Genomic DNA, 19,864 nt, shown 5'->3' with positions numbered 1-19,864 from the left:
TGTCTCCATAAGAGAACATTGTGAGGGCTCGCCAAGTGGCAGAGCTGGGGCAGGAAGAGAGGTTGCCAATGGCACTGTAGGAGGTACAAGAGGCTGCTCAATAGGCTTCGTAGGAGTGGGCAGCTTGCTCATAAAGTCCATGAAGAATGAGATTTTCCCCATGGTGTCCTCAAACTGACTGGTTCCAGGGTGTAGCAGACAGCATGGATGTTGGTGCCACAGGGGTGACCTTTGGCGCAGGAGGTGCTTCTGCGGGAGAAGATGCTCTGGGCGTGTTTTCGGGCGCTACTTAGGATGCTTCTTGTTGAGGGCAGAAGCTAGAGCGGAGGATTCTTTTTTATATTCTCCAGTGGTCTGAGAGGCCGGTTTTTATTGTGAACAGTTCTCCTTATGGTGTTTTTCTGAGTGTGTTATTTGGGCTCTTTCGACTGCTGTTTCGTCATCTCCGCCTCAGCCGTCGAGCAGTGTTTATAGGCACCTTTCGACGGAGTGGGTGTATGATTGCCATGTGGTAATCGCTTAGGCAGATCCACAGTGGGCGCAGTCGGCGTGATGGTGGGCATCAACCAATGGTACGATCTTCTGTCGACTGAGTTGAGGGATGGCTAGGGGGTGGGGTGTGTGCTTGTGGGAAGAGGTGTGTGCGGGTACGCCAGAGCCCTCACTCATAGCAGCATGCTGCGACTGCCTAATGAGGCTGGGGACAGGCATGTGGGAAGGACAGTTCTCCAAATCGGAGTCTCGACTGCCTCGGCCTTCATGGTCTGACTCAAAGATCCTGGCGGTGGTCTCAGACTCTGCCAACATGGCGTATGCTGCCCACCTTTTGGTTCTGCCCTCCTTTAGGGTCTTCGGCCTAAAGAGCTTGCACGCAGCAGAACATGATTTGAGATGGTCACGTGGAAGGCAGTGGTTACAAACTATGTTTGTCTACCAGTGGAAATTTCTTGTTGCACTTCGGGCAAAGCGTAAAGGGAGTGCACTCCATAATGGAAGGCAGACAGAGGCAGCAAGACGAAGGTCATAGGGGTATAGCCCACTCTCCCTACTGGAAGGCCGAAGCCCGTTGACAGAGCAGACGCCTGGTCCGGAAGCCAGAATCAGCTGCCGAGAAGCTCTGGGTATCAGCCGTCTAATTATTGCATCGAATGCAGACAAGAGACATTTTGGAAGAATTTGAAATCTAGCGCAGAGCTATGGCCTCCACTAAGATCAACTTGCCACGATGGCGGAAAACAAATAATCAGAGGTAACTTGATGCGTGAGGGATCATGGGTATAGGGTACGTCACACTAGGGATAGTATTACTGTCACTCCCTGTCGACGTCCCTTTTCGAACTTCAAAAACTTCCATGTGCAATACTCGTACCTTCCACTAGATGTCGGCTTATGCAAAGCATGCGATTCTAAGCAGATCCACAAGCCTCAGATAGATAAATATATGCGCGTGCACACACACACACACAAACACACACACACACACACACACACACGTTTCTCTGGACCAGATGTATGCAACAAGTTCTTTGTACATTCCTACAGCCCTCGCTCCCTTCTAAGAAAAGCCTGGCTGCTCGGCTATTGCTAGTCGTACATTGAGTGGTACAGACTTAGGTTGGAACTGCATTGCCCAAGGGAAAGTCCTAAAAGGTGGACTTTAGAAAAACTTACTTAAGGCTTCGGTTCTAAAACTCAAAAGGCCACAAATTGTACCTTATTGTCTGCCTATATTCCCTTCCTGGCATTAAGTGGGACTGCTCCTCTACTACACCTGTTAGCTAAGATGTTATTGCTGCTTTGTTAGGTAGAATTTTCATCGTGTCTGTAATTCTCCACACTTGGTGGGTCCCCCAGCACATTTTGCTGAACTATTGGATTTTTGTCTTACTTTGAGTGAGTTGGAACCTTTTTCCTCACTCAATCATTCATTCTTTTTATTTTCCCTTTATTTTCCCTTTGGGCCCGATTCACAGAAGCGTTTCATAATGGCGTAATCTCATGGGAAAACACTCTGTGAATCAGGGCCTTAAGGTCATCTTTGAGGGAGTCTGCTTTCATCCATCTTTTTGTGACATCAGTACTTTTCTACTGCAGCACTCAGCACATTCTGTGAAGTGTTGCTGGAAGCCCCTTGAGCTTTCCCCTTTGCTTCTTTATTTTCCAGTGCTAACTTGAGGTTACCAGGATAGGGAAATAGGTTTATACTACCTGAGCTTTTCTTTTGTGAGATCAGCACACCCCACCTTATGTGGAGTACCGAGGGGACACTTACTATCCCTTTTGTCACTTTTTTCCTATAACTTTCTAGTTACATTGACAAGTCTATCCGAGTTGCTAGTGGCAGTGGATGATTTGCTACCGATTGTGGTCCCTTAGTGCCCCATGTGTCCCTTTGTCCTCCAGTGAGTCTGCTTGAATACAGCTCCGAGTGGGTCCCTGGCTGTCCCCTTGGGATAGCCTCCACCCAAAGTTTGAATGTAGCATGCTTTCTGATTGGCAGGGTTCCTGTATATAAGGCTAGGGTCTTGATGCAGAAGCCTGAATCGACCACTGGAAGATACATTCTGGTGAAGTAGAAAGGAGGATGCCTGCAGCCACCTGCAGCGACCGCCAAAGCCGACTTCGTGACTGCTGTAGTGCCAGCCCTTTCTTCTGTGAGACAGGGAAGATTCAGACTACTTCCTTCCTTGGACTGGTGGGCCTAACTAGTATTGAGACCAGCTACAGTTTGAGCCATCCGACGACTAGCTGCAACCTTCCAGGCCTGCAATATCCGAATACACAGACATCTGGCACTGCTTCACTGCATAGTCTCGTGAAGCATGGTTCCGGCTGCAAACTTGTGGGCATCTCTCTGGACCTACAGAGACTCCATCCCGATTGTGAAAGTCCCCTAAATTGAGTCGTGAACTGAGAGAAGTCTGTCGGGTGGCAACTGTTTGGGAGATTTATCAGTTGTGTGCTTAATCCCCTGTCCTAGCTAGACTCTCATCCCTTTTTGCTGGACTTCTGGATCATTTTCTTGGTCTCCTGAATGAGGCGAGTCTTATAACCCCTCATTCATTCTTTCCTGCTCTGATCATGGGAACCCTGGTTTGTATGTTGTACTTTATGTGATGGTCATGCTTTCCCCCATACCTTTTGAAAGGCATCTGCGTTTCACTTTTGCAGCACACAGCACCCCATGTGCTGTGTTGCTGGGAGCCATTGTGGCTCTCCTTTTATATTTCAATATTCCTTAACAACTACTGTTCTCAATGTGTTGCACGGATACTTTTGAATCCTTCTTTGCTTTTCCTTTTGAGAGATCAGCACACACCACCCTATATGGAATTTTAACTGGTTACCTAGTATCCCCTTTCTCAGCGTCCAACAATTCTGTTACAGTAACAACCCTATAGTTGGGGCTGGTGACAGTGGACATGTTCTGCCGACTTTTGTGCTATTTTCCACCGCAGGCTGTATTGACGGCTGCGGCTATGCACAGGAGGGTCAACTTTGTACCAACATGGTGGCTCCTTTCTTTTTTGCAATTTCTTGCGTGGTTGTTCATTCTTGTTCTTTCCACTATTTGTGTAGCCCACCGAGGCTCCAGTAGGTCTGCGTGGACAGAAAGCATGGGAAGATCCCGAAACTACCATCCTTTGTCTTCTGTCGTGCCTGAAAAGGAACCAGGTCCCACTGGGGAGTTGGCTGTCTTAATTGGACAGCCACCCACCCCCTTCTGTAAACTGCAGGGGGAGTTTGCAGAGGGTGAGTGAAATCCTGATAAAAGTTGACTTTCCTGAGTCAGAAGGTAAGTCAACCACTGGAACAGTAGATCCGAAGATGAGACGCATCCAGCCCCTTCCTGTAACCGTGAAGAGACCACTGCTGTACGGACCCTGTTTTTTTAAAACAACAGAGTAGCTTCCAAGAGAACTCCTTCACTTTGGCTGGTGGGACCAACTAGCCATAAGACGACCAGCAAAACGAGCCATCCCCCGATGTGCTGTGACCTTACTGGGCTGTAAACAGCGAATACCGGAGGACCTCCGACCCAATTGCAGTGCATTGTCTTCCAGTGAACAGATCTTCCCAGATCTTTGGTGCCCTGCAGTTGGACCTCCAGAGACAAGATCCCCAGGCTCAAAGTCCCCTCACCAGAGTGCAGGACCGTAGAATTGAGGCGGATTGAACGGGCGGTAACCATTCATCCTTGGAGTGGGTAAAAAGGCGCCAAATCTGCAGACTGACGTGGGAGTACGAAGAAATCCTTGCCAAGAGTCCTTTCTCCGGACTGCTGCTGCGACATTCCTTCCAGAGTCCCTCCTTTCGTCACCATGACCAAGGTACATGAGACCAGGTCCACTGCTGTTGCATCGTCCAGCGGCATCTTGTTCATCACTCCTCAGGTACTGTTTGGCTCGGGGTAGTACTTACCTCAAGCCATTTTGTCGCTCCTGTGTCAACAGATTGCTGAATCCGGTGTTTGGGTGTTCACCCATACCATTCACATGGGCCCAGTGCGTGTGTGCCTATATGGAGTGCTTTCCAAGGTCCCTGATAACTTCTTGACCATAAAAAGCATTCTACCGACTAATAAGCAAAGTATCCTCTGGAAAACTTTGCCTTATCTGCTGCTGTGCCTTACCTGCGTTCCCTCCAAACAGAATCTGAAAAAATCACAACTAGTTAGGGGTGGGTTGCTAAAGCCTTGTGGCCTATGAAAAGTATTGTAAGTCTATGAAAGTAATGAATTGATACTGCTGGTGCCAAATAATGCTTTTTATTCCTACAACAGAACATTTTCTGAGTGACAATAAGTGATTTTACTTTCCATTGAACTGTGTTCATAAACTGTACCTTTCCTTACTATTTGTTTACTCACCTGATGGATTGCTGACGTTTTCTATTGTGTTGCCACTTGCCTCTCCACGCTCACTGCTCACGCTGTTCTCTACTCCCCTTCCTTTTCCCTCTCTCCTCTCACCCTTTCCCTTCTTTACTCTTTGCACTTACTCTATCAGAATTGTCCCCTGTAGGATAGCTGCATTGTGCTTCGACCACCCCCCCCTCCCTTCTCCCCTCTCGTTTCTCTCCCTCCCCCTTCCTCTCCAACACTATATGAAATGTCGTCAGGCCTAGTACGTTACATGCCCGTCTGTTCCCTTTCCCACCCACCTCCTCCCTCCCTTATCTGTGTCTTTGCTCTTGCACTATGTGAAATGTCATCAGGCTGAGTACGATAGTATATTTCACATTCTTAGTGTTCAAGGCCTTGTAAGAATGATCACCGTTTGTATTTTGCCAGTTCTCTCCCTTGCCTTTAAGCGCTTTGAAACACATTGTGTATAGGCGCTATACAAATAAACTATCATATCATCCTCTCGGGGTGGCTGTACTTCCACTGCTACTGCAGGAACCGATTGATAGGCAAAGGAACACTAGGATCAAGTGCATCATTTTTAAGTTGGACCCGAACTCCAGGAAGATCCTCCATTCTACCATGAAGCAGGACTGACCAAGCCTGAGCCACAGCAACAGAGTGGTGGACCCCAGATGCAAGGAAAGTGCAGAAGGTATCTGGGAACCGCAGTGGTGCCATTCGTGAGTGTTAGGGAGAAATCTCAGAAATGTGCTAATTCCCTTCACCTTAGAGACCCCCAGCAGCTTTGCTGGATTTTGAGGACTTGATTTGTTTTACCTGGAAAGAGTGCAAGTCTTTTTTCCCCACTCATGTGTTTTGATGTGTGTTTAACTTTTGTGTTCTTTGATTATGGAGTTTTAGATAACTCCATAAGGCATCATTTTTTCATGTGTGTTACACAGCACCCTCAGTGCAGTGACACAGGTATGTCTTTTAGACTTCCCAAAGGTTTAAATACCATCTCTGGGATGAACTACTGTTTCCCAGAGAATGTAAAGTGAAAATGACTTTACTAGTCTTTTCCAAATTCATAGACCCAGCACACACCATCTTACAATGGAGTGCTGGAGGGGTTACATAGTATCCCCTGTGTCTAAACACCAATGTAGCAGTCAAATGCTACCCTTTCCTATTGAAAAGGCTGGTGGCAGTGGTTTTACAATGAACTACCATGATTTTTCCCGACCGCGAACACCGGTAGCTAAAAATCATGGGAGCCATGTTTTTCAAGTTGGCACCTTAAGCCCCTTTGTTTAAACAGGTCTAGGTCTTCTTTTTTGCCATTTCTTTTTGCAAAGGTCCTTTTAGTGTTTGTCTCTGCGCGCCAAACCCCGTTTGGTCCCTTTGTTCGTGTGCCTTTCGCGGGCTTTACGACTGAAGACCGCCCTTGGCCTCTGAGTGTCTGGGGTGGGCAGGAAGTGAGGGAGGTGCCCGAAACTCCCTGTGCTTAGTCTCCTAGGAGACCCAAATGCACTCTGGCGTGATTGGCTGGCTGTCTGGCAAGGACAGCCACCCTGCTGGTTGAGTGACAGCTAGGCTGAAATGAAAGGGAGAAAACGGTTTAAAAGGGGAGTCTCCAGGACTGGAAGGCAGAGTCAACCACTGGAACGAAAGAACTGAAAACGAGCTGGAAGAGGACAGCTGCTGCAACCACTGTACTGTTGGTTTGCCCGGTAAAGCCCTACTGCAGGTCCGAACTGCCAAACTCCATTCGACAGGAAAGCTCCTTCAAGGACGGCTTCTTCCTTTGAGTTGGTGGGACCAATCAACTCATAAGATACCTGGATACCATTCTCAAGGCTGGTTAGGTTTAACCAGGGAGAGGGACACCAGTTTGTGTTCTTGAATCTACTAGAACTGAAGTGACTCCATTTTGTTTGCTTTCTACAATGATCCCGTGCAGTGCAGGAGTCCCCCCGATGTCCTCCCTCTTGTCCCCACAACTGAGGCTCAGGAACAGAGATCTTCAGGAACTGCCAGGAACCACGACTTCAGCAACATTTGTTTTCTTCCCAAAAAGGTACTGTGCCAACCCGATTGAGAAAACCCCACTCTCATGGAGAAAGTTTGTGAAACTTTCCCATGGCCTAATCAGTTTGTGACCCCACAAATGCTTTTTTGCCTAAACTACTTGTGAGAACTTTTACAAAGACTTTACTGTTTGATATCAGAACTGCTCTTTCCTATCCAGAACACTAGCCCATTGACTTTGGCCTGGCCTATTGACTTGAATTGAACTATTCTGGTGAACTGAAACTATTTGCACTGCCTAGAAAGTATATATAATCTATTCTACTTCCTTTTGTCCTTTTTGCTCACTGCTAAGTAACGGAAGTGCCATTTGGCTCCTTTTTCAAGGGAGCTCAAACTGTCTCAAAAACGCAAGAGTTTTGTACTGAAGTGTATTGGTCTATAATATTAAGTTGTCTTTTTCTAGTGAAATGTTTTATAAATGATTGCGTAAATAAATTACTAAGTTTTACCAAGAAACCTTGAGTATAAGTGTCTACTTGAACCACTGTGATTGAAAGTCCTTTGTGTAACTACTTGTACTGCTCACATTCATGCTCGAGATAAGCCTGGCTGCTCAGCACGCTACCAACAAACTGTGTGGTACAAACATACCAAAGGTCGGTCTTGCTTACACCTGTAGTCCCGGAGGGTACTGCATGCAATTCTGCCTAACAGCGAGAAGCTGAAACCACGAAGTGCCGCTGATCTGAAGTTTGCCCATTGCTGCCACCGACCTTCAAACCATAGTGCAGGTATCCCCAGATTTCCTCCCTCTTGTCCCCATGACAGGCACAGGAACACCAGGATCTGCTTTACTACAACTAAAACATAAGCCAGCTGGAACCAATTTCTTCAGAACTAAGGTAGTGTAAACTAAGGGGCACTTACCGCTTGTAGTGTAGCCTTGCTAGCTCTCAGTTAAGACTTGTCTTGGTTGCTTTGCAGAATTGCTTGCAGCTTTGCCACTCCCGAGCCTCCCAGCTTGTGGCCCTACAGTGATTTCATTTTCTACAAAGATTTCTAAAACATTGTGCAAGCCTTTTTACTTACCTTCAAGAAGAGCCTCAGCTCACCTAGATTTTGCTCAATTGACATTGGCTGTCCTGGCTCCCTGAAAGACTTTACACCTCTGACTTGGTGCTTTAACTATCCCTCAACAAAAGTCACACATTCTATAACTTGTGTAGCTGGGAAAGGGTTAATTTACTTTGCATTGGGGGTTCAAAAGTACTTACCTGCTTAAGAATTAGTAGAGTTAGTGCAGAGGACGCAATGGCTCCGCCCATCCCTGTGTTTGGAGTACCGCAGGGTGCTTGCACCTCACCGTGTATTTATAACATCTTTATGGTTCCTTTCTTTGCGCATCTGGAACTGGAAGGGGTTCTTTTCTCCAACTATGCGGATGACACGGAATGCGTCATCCCGCTTTCAGGATCTCATTGCCAGGACGAAATAGAACTAAATGGAATATTTGCCATTATTGAGCGCTGGATGATGCAGAACAATCTGGTGCTCAATCGAGGCAAGACAGAACTTAGGTTTGTCGGTATAGTAGGCACCCTGTCCTTTTTGGACCCAGAGTATAAACACTTTCTGTTGGGGGGATGTAGAAATCATCACTCTCCCCAAGGTTAAAATCCTGGGAGTGTTCTCGACCAGGTATTGGATATGAAACCGTATGTAGGTTGTACCGTTGCTTCAGCAAATTATATTAAACTACTAGCCCACCTGAGACCTTATATCTCTCAAGATAATGCGAAAGCAATTGCACAAGCAATAGTAGGTGCAAAGATTGATTATTATTGTAGTCTCCTGGCAGGAGCCAGCAATGCTTCTATCAATAGGCTTCAAGTTGTTCAAAATGGTGCTGAGAGAGTGGTTTCAGGTCTTACCGCGCGAGCCCACATAACAGTCACGCCGAGCACTTCATTGGCTTCCAGTGGAGGCACGTATCGCATTCAGGTGCCTGGTAATCACATTTAAGTGCCGAATGGGTACGATGCCAACCTACCTACAAGATCATCTCAAGGAAAAACCAAAAAGAAGCTTGAGATCAAGCAACCAAAACCTCATTTCTGCCTAGATGCAAGACTAAAAGTGCAGGGATGGTCTTATTCGGCATAGCCCCCTCCTTGTGGAATGCATTACCAGCTGCATTGAGAAACCACTGGTCCTTATGCTTGTTTTAAAAAAAAAGAGCTTAAAACCTGGTTGTTTCGATAAGTAGCCAGTCTCTTTCTTCTCCTGTCCCTCTCTGCCTGGTGATACATTGTTCTCTCCTTTTCCCTGACCTTATTTGTTACATGTCATGTTCCGGTCTTGTCCGCGCCCTCACACCTACAGGTTTATGGTTGCGCATTATAAATTAACTAAAGTAAAGAATATCCGTTAACCATTGTTTTATTCCCTCATCTTTTCCTTTTGACACTAATCTCAGTATTGCTCTAAATGTGCCAATGATATATCAATGTTCACAGTGTCCTAGTTATTTAAGTCACCTCAGGGTGTAGGAAGTGTGTGTGTGCCATCCCAAATGGGTATCTACTGATTTAAAGAAACTGTATTTTGAAGTATATTTTTGTTTTACATAAACAAGAATAAAGAAGACTTATACAACTGACTGTTTAATAAATAATTGTTTAATCAAGAAACCTTGAGTGTAAGTGTTTATTATGATACTTGTCACTGTGAATCTCTATGTTACAACCCTACAGCTCACATTGACCCCACTTGAGATAAACCTGGCTGCTCAGTCACTCTACCAACTTGTGTAGTACATGCTTATACCAAAGGTTGGGTTAACTATTGCCAAGAAGACAAGGCTGGTGCAGTCTCCCACAGGGTACTGCATACAATTTTGCCTAACACCTAGGGAAGGGATAATGGACTTGGCCTCTGCCGACCAAAGTCAGGCAAGAGTAGTTTAGTTTAGCACAATTCTCCCTAACAATAGGCCTATCCTAGTGGCTGGGATTTAGTTTGTTTGCTTACCCGAATTTCACTTACCCTTTTGACCAAAACCACTGGCATCATCCCAATCCCTTAAAAAAACCTACCTGAAGAAAATAAAATGTGCAAATGACTTTAGGTCACAAGGTCCCTAGCCATTTTAGGGTTGGACTCATTAAATGTTAGGGGAACCGTTTTGTGATTACTGCTAGGAAAGTATTAAGGGAAAGTTGCAAGAAGAGAATATTCTGTTGTGTGCCACGTTGTGGGGCCTCATTGAGGGCCCCTGATACCACTCTGAGACAAAGCATCGTCTGCTCTCCATTGTTTACTTTTTTGGGTTTGGACAGACCTCTCAGAGCTCCCTGTTGATAATTGGGAGAGGGTGGGGGGGGGGGGGTTCTAAAATCTGTCACCCAGGCCACAAACTAGAAACTCAGCTGAAGAGTTTTAAAGTATCTTTACTGAACTTCATTCATATGCAGAGGCCCCACAACTTAGTACCCAGGCGTAGTCATGGAACGCTACAAGCCTGTTAAATCTCTTACATGATTTTGTTTGTGACAAGCATTCACCTACATGTCAACTGACAGGAAGGCAACCAATGCATAAGTCAGTTGCCCTCCAACATTTTCCTCACTGCTGAGGAGTGTTGGTCGAAAGTGGCATAGTGGTTGAAGCAACAATAAGGTACAAATCAGGGTCTTTGGGAAAGGAAGAGATACACCTTACCTGCACAAACAAAAATTGTTCTCCAAACTGGCCAAAGAAGAGTGAAAACAGAAAAATACTTTGAAAGCTGTAAAAAGGACTTAGTGCTGTGAAGCAAAGGAAAGGGTTTTCAGATCCTCAGGTCAGCAAGCAGAAAAAACAACCTACCGACAGGAAAGTATTATGGGACTGCAGAACAGTCCGACTGCTTTGATGTGAACTCTTTCCTGGTTTATTTTTGCCTGGATTCACTATTAACTGAGGGAAAAAAAATTGATAAAAATTAAACCCGTAAAGCCAGATTTCTGACCACAGAAACAAAGATGTTCAGAGTTTCTCTGTATCCATACTCTGTAACTGCTGGGGACCCCTATATGTTCACTAAAAGAAAATGTGGTCATCTATTCTAATCATCCTCTTCACAAATTGAACGGGTACTCCAATCCACTGTAAAATTAAGATTGATTTCAGGAAGGCAGAGGACAGACCCCCAAAGTACTCACATCACTAGCAAGCTTCTCATAATCTTCCATCAGGTGCTCATTTTCCTGGTTCACGGCCAACACTTTACAGATCCGGTTAGCTGCAGTCTCAGCCTAAAGAAAGAATACAATTACTGTGTTGATCAGAAACATTGGAAATAACCTAAGACTGGAAATAAAAAGCATACCACATTTTGAATACTTCAAAACTAAAAACAAAGGCTAGTTCTAAATTGTGATCCATGCCTACTAATACCACCTTACCCACACCTCCTAGCCAACCCTAGGAATACATGCAAGCCAGGACCAGGCTAAAGAAAAAGGCGTGCATGCTCTGTGCCATAAATAAAAACAAGCTGGGTGTCACAGAGTAAACAAGCAAAATGGAAACATTCCCTTGAGAAGAATATTTCTTAATAGAATGTTTACTTGCAGTCTTTCGGAAAAAGAAAGTGTGTGCACGGTTATATAGATGCCCAAAAAGCAAACCATTGTTTGTGTTTTAGCAGTCCACCCCAGAAATTCTAGAGCCACCAACATGAAATGGTTGGTTTTTGTGCCTCTTCTGTCATTTGGATAGTGCCTACTGCCATTGGCATGAAGTTGAAGCGCAGTGGGATGAACGTCCTTCGGAAGACCATAGTCCAATGTGAGGAAGGATAGCTAAAATTCATGTGTGCCTTGTTGGCCAGCACCAAGGTAGGTACAGCGTGTCTAGTTCCCTAGTAGCAGCCCATAGATAACTTGTGTGGATGGGTGCCATGACAGATTGTCAGGGAAGTAGTAAAGTCAAAAAGAGTTTATATCAGCTGGACCACATTTTTTGTGGGACTCAGTTGTATTCTATTTGAGGAGGTGATGAGTGTTTGGGTGGGTGAGCATTGTTTATTACATTGTTTATTGCATATGTATGGTGGAGGTGGGTGGGGCAGCCGCTGGGAGGAATACATCTATGTTCTGCTGTGATTGAGTGCCCCAACAAAGAGGCAGATACCTAGTTAGCTGTGGTCTTGTGGAGCTTATTAGGCCTGGCTGAGATGCATTCTGAGGGAGGCTGTATCCCACCTGGTCAACTGCTCAGGTGAACACGCATTCCTGTCAGGGGTAGGTAATAGTTCAACAAGAGATGGACTAAGTCTGTGAGGATGCTGAAGGGAAGAGTCGGGTTTTGCAGGCCTTCCTGAAGGCAAGGTGATCTACACATTAGATGGTAAATGGGATAGAGTTCCAGCTGGTGGGTGCTTTGAACGAGAAAGAGGAGCCCCCTTTTCTGGTTGATTTTGCCAATGGAATAATGAGGACAAGTGCTGCGATTGATCTTAGGTTTCTGAACAGCCTGTTGAGTGCAAGTTTATGCAGCAGATATTCTGGTCCTATGTTATGGAGAGCCTGGTAGGTGATGCACAGTGCGTTTCAAGTGAAAATGTTGCCAGCAAAAATTGAGTCTGAAAAAGGCGGCGACAATGCCTCTGCAGCGTAAAAGTTGACAAGCAAAAAGTTGTTAGAAAAGTTCAGCTGGAGAGTAGCCAAAAATGTAGTGTTGTTAGGGTTAAGAAGGGTTTTGTGGGCATGACACTGCCTGGTTTAGGGGTAGGGTTGGGGTTAGAGCAAAGATTTTGGTTGGTAGGAGGGTAAGATTTAGGGTCAGGGTGGATGCTGCAGGGCTGGTGATGCTGGGGTTTGGTCAGTCATTAGGATAGATTAAGTATCAGCATAAGTGTAAGGCTAGGGGTTATGGTAGGGATAGGTCTATTAGAGTAATGGTTTGGGTGAGTGTTCAAGCAAGGGATAGGAAAGTTGGGGCGGGCTGATGATGTTGCCATAGGATAGGTGTTAAACCTAGTGGTTCGAGCAAAGTAAGCATTAGGGTAAGTGGTAGAGTTGAAGTTAGGGTAAGGATAAGGTTACAATGATAGCAAGGATGCAGGCAAGGCCTAGGTCATTTGTATCGTGCTGGAAGTTGGGTTCACTGTTCATTTACCATTGATTTTGTATTAAGTATCATGCAAATAAAAGGCTTTAGGGTTAGTGTTCTGTAAGGGTTCAGGTTAGTAATTAGATTAAGGGGCAGGTTTTGGAACAGAGTTAGGATGATTGTGTAGGTTTAAAGGTTTGGGTCATTGTTGCGGTTACAGCCTTGTCATTTTGTGCATTTGAAAATGGCTTTTTGGTGACCATTATTGCCAACATTTTCACACTTTGCATTAATTGGAAGGACTCCATTTAACGTTTTGCTGGCTACATTTTCACAGCACTACATTTTCCTGGGGCCATCCAACCGCACATTGCCCAGAAGGTGGACCGTCGCACGAACAGAAGCCAGTGAAGGACACCGGGCGTGTGTAATGTGTTATTTAGGGCCAGGAGGAGCCTTGAAGTGGTGTTAACCCGTTGGAGTTTCCTTAGTTGTAACGATGGGTCCCCCAGTTATAGGGAGTTAGCATAGTCTAAGCGTGAACGGATGATCGCAATGACTGCAGAGACTGTGTGGGAAGGTCAGTAGGGAAAGATGTGGCAGAGAATACACAAGTGTAGGTAGCAGCTTTTTGCCAGAGTTGATGCAATGTGATATAGTCAAGTCCACATCCTTAAAGTAACCAAGGTTTTTAACTGCGTTGAGGTGGGCCTAGAGAGCGCAGCCATGGGGTGCATCTTCTCACAAAGCATGATCTTGATTTTTCATGGGTTGGACAGGTGGTGGTCAGAGGCGTAACCAGGATTGTCTAACAACGGGGGCCTGAAGCCAATATAGTTGGGCCCGCCGCAGTGACATGAACATCTGTAAATGCCCACACAGCACTACTGAGTGGGCATTTGCAGATTTTGGGTGGGCCTTGCCCGCTCAGGCCCTACCCTGTCTATGCCTCTGGTGGTGGTTGGTAGTAATTTAGTGTAAGATTTCAGAGAAACGATTGTTAGGACAGTTTTTCATAAATCCAACAAAGGGTTTAGGAAAACCAGTACAAGACTCCACCCTTAGTATAAGGCTGTACCACCCGAGTTCATGGTAGCGTAGACAGAGCAGCCAGGCTCATTTTAGGAGGCAGAGATACTAAGTATACTTAAGAACTGTAGTTATTTGAGGATACAGAAAAAGAATCTCAAAGGAGGAAGCCCATAAGAAGCCATGTGCTGCAGTTGTAAAAACACAGATGCCTTTAAGAGCTATGGAGCAGATAGACTCCATAGTACCGGTGGGACACAAAGAATAGAGTTCCAAAAGACAGAGCCCACAAAAATGAATGTGTGGAAAAAGGCTCCACTCATTCAGGATTGAAAGAAAAAGGTCAGATGCCCAGCAAAAAGTGCTAAGGTCTCACTCGGAGAGGGGATGAAGCATAATAAAGATAAATCTCCCTAACAATGATGCGAAATCTGGAGAGGTGGAGGAGGGGTCCTTTTGGTATCTTGAAGACGATTTCGGTGTTGTCTGCATAGTTGCAGCGAGAAAGGCCAGGAGATCGAATGAGTGCGGGAAGGGGGCAAAGGTAGAAGTTAAAGATATGAGGGGACAGAGGGGCTCCCTGCAGCAGTCCATCGACCACTGGGCGGGGAGTCGAGGAGAAAGGAGGCATGTGTATTACTTGGGATCTATTGCAGAGGCAGGAGAAGGTCCACTTCAGAGCTGCATCCCAAATGCCAAGTAAGTGGAGTCGAACTGTGAGGGTGGGGTGGTCAATGGTGTTGAAGGCTGCCGAAATAAGAGCAGCACAGCCTTCTGAGCATCTCGTAAAATCATCCTAGAAAGAGACTAGGTATGATTCAGTTTGTCCCAAGTGTCTGAAGCCAGATTGCATGGGGTTGAGGATCTTGTTGGATTCTGTGAAATGGCATAGTTTTGAATAAACTATTAGTTTAGCTACAAGTCGGTTGTACGAGATAGGCCCGTAATTGGTCAGGAAAAGGGGGTTGAGTGAGGGCTTTTTGAGCAGGGACTTTAATTCTGATGGGAAAGTACCAGAAATTAGAGATTTGTTGACTATCGATCTTGCAATGTTGCCGGCAGAGGTGGAAGTTAGGATTTCTTTTAGTATGGTAGCGGGGCAGGGGTCTCCAGGGGATCCTGGCGCACTGCTGTTAGTAGCTTTAGAAATGTCAGGAAGTGTGGGAAGAAGGAGGAGAAGAGCAGGAGAATGGAAGGTGGTCCTGATCGAGACAGCAGGTGGGGGCACCAGTGATGCTATTTTAATGACTATGGAGAGGTTGCTTTCCATAACTACGTTGTGGAAGTGGTCTGAGAGGGTGTCGCAGAGGGTGTGGATGCAGCACACGCTGCAGCATTGAATTCAGAGATAAGTTTGTAGAGTTCCCTTGCTGGGTTCAAAGCATTGGTGATTCTTTTCCAGTAAAAGGCTAGGATTTTTTGGGTCTTGCATATGAAGAATGGGGTCAGCTATTCTGTTTCACGGCGATGGGTCGGCGCACCATCTACGTTCTAGTATGTGGTTTTGAGATTTTGGAGTTTTGAGAGCTGTTAGGACAGTTTTTCTGACGTCCAAGTAAGGGCTTAGTAAAACCATTCACCTGAGAGTACAAGACTCCACTCTTAGTATAAGGCTGTGCCACCTGAGTTCAGGGGGGGTAGAGAATTGAAGAATCAGTACAAAGAAATTATATTATACATATGGTCCATAGAAACACCGACCTAAGTATTGTAAAAATAAAGGTTTCATTTATATACAAGCAGACCAAGAGATTCCTGAGTAAGTACTATCATAAAGCATAAAAATACATTATAAAACACACATACATTATAAAACACACTATGCTTTAAATACACAGGTCAAAGCACACACCTTATGTAGAACACCCAACAGTATTTCTAGATAAGTCAGACCTTTGTATACACATTCAGTATAGGGCACACCTATTCTTGGGGAGTAAAACCATGAGTAACTTTCAGATTACTTTACAGTAATACAAGGGTAGTGGGCCCTAGCAATTTTACTGTGATGCTCAGCAAGGAAATCGCATGCTAGATCAACAGGACAATATACTTTTCAGAATAGTTGGGGCACTTCTTCCAGAACAGTAAAAACCTAGAACTATATTTGTGATAATACATAGTTCTACTAGGTGAGTAAAACCTAAGGGTGTAATTTACTATTACAGGTGCTTTTTGAGATCAGGGAAACAGATTGAGATAAGCAACTCTTGTAACTTATTCTAGGATGGCACACAGCTAACTCAAGGTAAGTAAAACCTCTACACTTTTTAAAGGAGTTACCAGCAACTTAAAGGCAAGTGTAAACCAAAGACTTATTGTGTCTGTCCACAACAGACCAGGGACAGCAAAATCCAATGTTACTCTTTACGATTGTGACTGACTCTAGGTAGGTAAAACCCATGGCAGACTTAATCTGGACAGGCAAACAGCAAGTCCAGGGAAGCAAGACCCAGTTGTGGACACCAATACATTTATCCTAACAGGACTAGTGAAGTGGAACCAACAGCATTACTTTCGGGAAGAGGCACAACCAAATCACAGGTGAGTAATATAACCTTCCATCTACTTTCGGTTAGAGGTGTGAAACCTAAAGACATATGGCCCCCCCCTTGCGCAGCTACCGGTCATCAACTCAGATGAATATACAAGATGCCAAACACCCACCAATTGACCAGCGGTCTCCCCTTCTCCCCCTCATCTTACCCACGGAAACATCGATACATCGCTATGAAGATCCCAGTTCACAAAATAACATGTTATAATTACTGGACGATCAGAACCAATGACCAAGATGTAATGTACCCAATATTGTCAATGCTGTTATCTCAACTTCTGCTGTAATGTCAAGCACTCAAATACTTTTTTTTAAGCAGGGCAAAATAGTTACCAAGGAAAGAAAGATGATGCATAAACTTTTCAGAATGGCAACACATTTCTAAGCCAAGTAGTAACTTTTATAACTAAACACTGTTACAGTAACCAACCAACCTCTTTTATAAGCAAGTAACTTTTGCATTCTTGTTATTCTTTTCAAGGCAAAACCCTTTTCTTATCCAGTCCTTCCCTCATTCTATAGCAAGAGTTCAATCGGAGGTAGTAGAGGGATCCTAGTGGTCTAGGTGCCAGCTGTAGGCAGGCTGCGATACAGCAGTTGCAGGCAAAGTAAGAGTTCCAGAGGAAGACTGTTCAGACAAGTAAGTATTTCACTTTTAAGTTAGTTGAGGGTCCAGGGACTTCCAAGAAGACACCCTAGGAGGATTCTGCAGTGGGCCTGGGTGAACTGGATGAGTGGCCTCTCAATCACAAAAAACACCCCAAAGCTATACATAAATCACAAAGGCTTAAGGTAGGTAAAATGCCCCAGCCAACAGTACCTCAGAACCGAGAAGAGTTGCAGCAAGAAGACTTCAGGATATGCAGCCAAAAACCCAGTCAATTGATTCCTTTTTCAAGAAGACAGGATTTTGGAAGGACCTTTGCAGCAGGGATAACGAAGAAGGTTCCAGACAAGATTTTACTTGTGGCTGGATGCGGCTCTGCGGATTTGGTGCCTTTTCAGGAGCACAGAAAACAGAATATCGTCAGTCGGATTCTCATCTTCTAGCAAGGTCCAGCACTCTGGTGAGGGGACTTTTCAAACCTGAATCGTGTCTCTGGAGATCCAGCAGGACGCCCACGAAGTTTCAGCGAGATTCAGAATTCAGAAGACCGTGCACCGCACAATGGCTCGAGGTCCCAGGGTATTGCAGTCTCGCAAGGTCGCAGCACGGGATGGGATGGCTCAAAATGCAAATCCTGAGCCTAGTGTCTCTCAGGTTGGCGGGGTTGTTCGTTTCAGGATTCCCAGGTCGATTGGAAGGAAGGTCTACAGCAGGCTCCGGTTACACAGCAGTCTCTCTGTCATTCAAACTTGGGGGGGAGGGGGGTTGGCAATCCTTTCAGGAAAGCCAGCATTCTAGTTTGAACTAGATTCTTACAGTCAGACTGGAAGACAAAGGGCTGCAGAGTTTTGGACTCTCCCCCCCCCCACCCCCTTGCTTCCTGCCTTCACAGGCATTCTGGAGCCTGTGAGGCGAGTCCATTGGAATCCAGCCAAAGATAAAAATCACAAAGGAATTTCCCGCCCTGGATGTCAGGGGAAGGAACAAGAAAGTACAGGAAACGCTAAAATGGTGAAAAAAAGATGGGCCATTTTGGTAAAATGAGCACTCATTGCGTGCCTTTACCGGGGCTGCGGAAACAGCCCCCGGTAAAGGTGCACTCAATTAATTAAAAGGTTAGCTGGCACCAGCCATTAAAAGATAAGTTTTTCCTTGTAACATAAATGTTACATTTAAACTAAGAAAGGGGATTCTCTGCATCTCCCCAGTACTCCATGTAAGGTGGGGGGGCTGGTCCCTCCTTATAAAATGTAAAAGGAATCCAAAGATCCTTTCTACCCTTGGGAACTAATTCTCACAAGCTTAGCCAGAGAAAGTTAAAAGGGGAGCCCCTACGGCAACCCAGCACCAATAGGCCCTTTTTGCCATAAAGTTGTCAAAGAGGATAACTTTTACAAAACACTATGGAGAGTCTTAAAAATGACACCCATAAAAAGACTAAAAGACAGTGTGGAAAAAGATTCCCACTCATTGAGATATAGGGAAAAATAATCAACCAGTCCAGCAAAAAGCTCTGGGGTTGACACAGGTCAGGAAGATGTATCATTGATATGAAAATCTTACCCAACAAGTAGAAGTTGAGGCTCTGTATACCAAGCAAATAGTTTTATAAAGTCCTACCATAAGTGGACGTTAGAAAAAAAAAAAATTATGTTCATCTCCTTGGTCACTGCGATCATCATTGGTTCAGGGTGCCAAGGTCGGAGAACCAGATCCTGAAAACCATACCTGTGGAAAAGAGAATTACTTGGGGCTCCTGCTTGGGGGTCCTACACATAGTGATTCTCGATATTCACTCCTGGGTGTTCCCCTGGTCAGTGGTAGGGATTGCTGTGAAGAGAGTCCTAACCAAGATAGACTTGCATGGGGGAGGTTTCCACCTGTCCTGCACCTTCTTCTGGGGTCCATCTCCCAAGCTCTGGAATCCTATGTGGTCTCTTGTGGCCTTTCCTGGGGCTGTACTATGGGGCAGAACTGTACTGACCACCATCAGTGTGGATGTGCCTTGCACTTTTTCCAATTTATCCTATGGAACATTTAAACTAACAAACCCCTTAAAGGGACTGGAGTTAGTACTTGCCCCTGGATATTTTTGCTAGATTCCCCCATGGGTTCAGTGAGCTCTGGGCCAAGATTCACCATTTCAGTAGCTACCAATGGTGGTATACTCCTTTTAAAGCCATCCTGCCATCTTTTAAAAGCCATTTCGGCACTGGCAACATGTACTGACAACACTGACTGCATTTATTAACAATGTGTACATTTCCACTAGAAAGTGTTGCAGAAATGTTTGTGGAGTCTTGGAATCTTTGGCAAAAGTTTGTGGTTTCATCTTCTGTGGCCTTAATGTATTGTTCGGGCAACCGAGCATTAATATAGTTGTAAATGTATTTTACCTCGAGATAAAATGGTTTCTTCCTTTTCAATCCCATACCCTGTCATGTGCGTTAGGTCCCGACATACATGTCTAGGGACGCTCACATGTGCTAGTATTGGGATGTGTCCTTTGGACACTGCACTTTGTTGTGAAGACTCCTGGGTACTTATCTTCAGGAAGCCAGGACAGCCAGTCAATTGAACAAAGTCTAGGGGAGCCGAGGCACTTAAGTCTTGCACAATGTTAAAGAGTTTTGTAGAAAATGAAATCACTTGTTGGGCCACAAGCTGGGAGGCGTGGAGGGCAAAGCTGCAA

At 45.2% G+C, this 19,864-nt stretch overlaps 1 protein-coding gene across 4 annotated transcripts in view; it reads right to left on the bottom strand.

The window, feature by feature from the left end:
- Positions 1–19,864, bottom strand: part of ACTN4 (actinin alpha 4) — an 896,467-nt gene that overhangs the window by 360,155 nt on the left and 516,448 nt on the right. For all 4 annotated transcript variants that reach the window (XM_069644198.1, XM_069644197.1, XM_069644200.1 and 1 more), the window contains exon 9: positions 11,086–11,178. In XM_069644198.1, coding sequence (XP_069500299.1) covers positions 11,086–11,178 — 93 coding nt within the window. The remainder of the gene's footprint in view (positions 1–11,085; positions 11,179–19,864) is intronic.

Source organism: Ambystoma mexicanum, chromosome 2p (genome assembly GCF_040938575.1).
Source record: "Ambystoma mexicanum isolate Mex_15411 chromosome 2p, UKY_AmexF1_1, whole genome shotgun sequence".
In the NCBI taxonomy this organism is placed as follows: Eukaryota; Metazoa; Chordata; class Amphibia; order Caudata; family Ambystomatidae; genus Ambystoma; species Ambystoma mexicanum.
The sequence above is the reverse complement of the archived record's forward strand: the minus strand, read 5'-3'. Positions and strand labels throughout refer to the sequence as shown.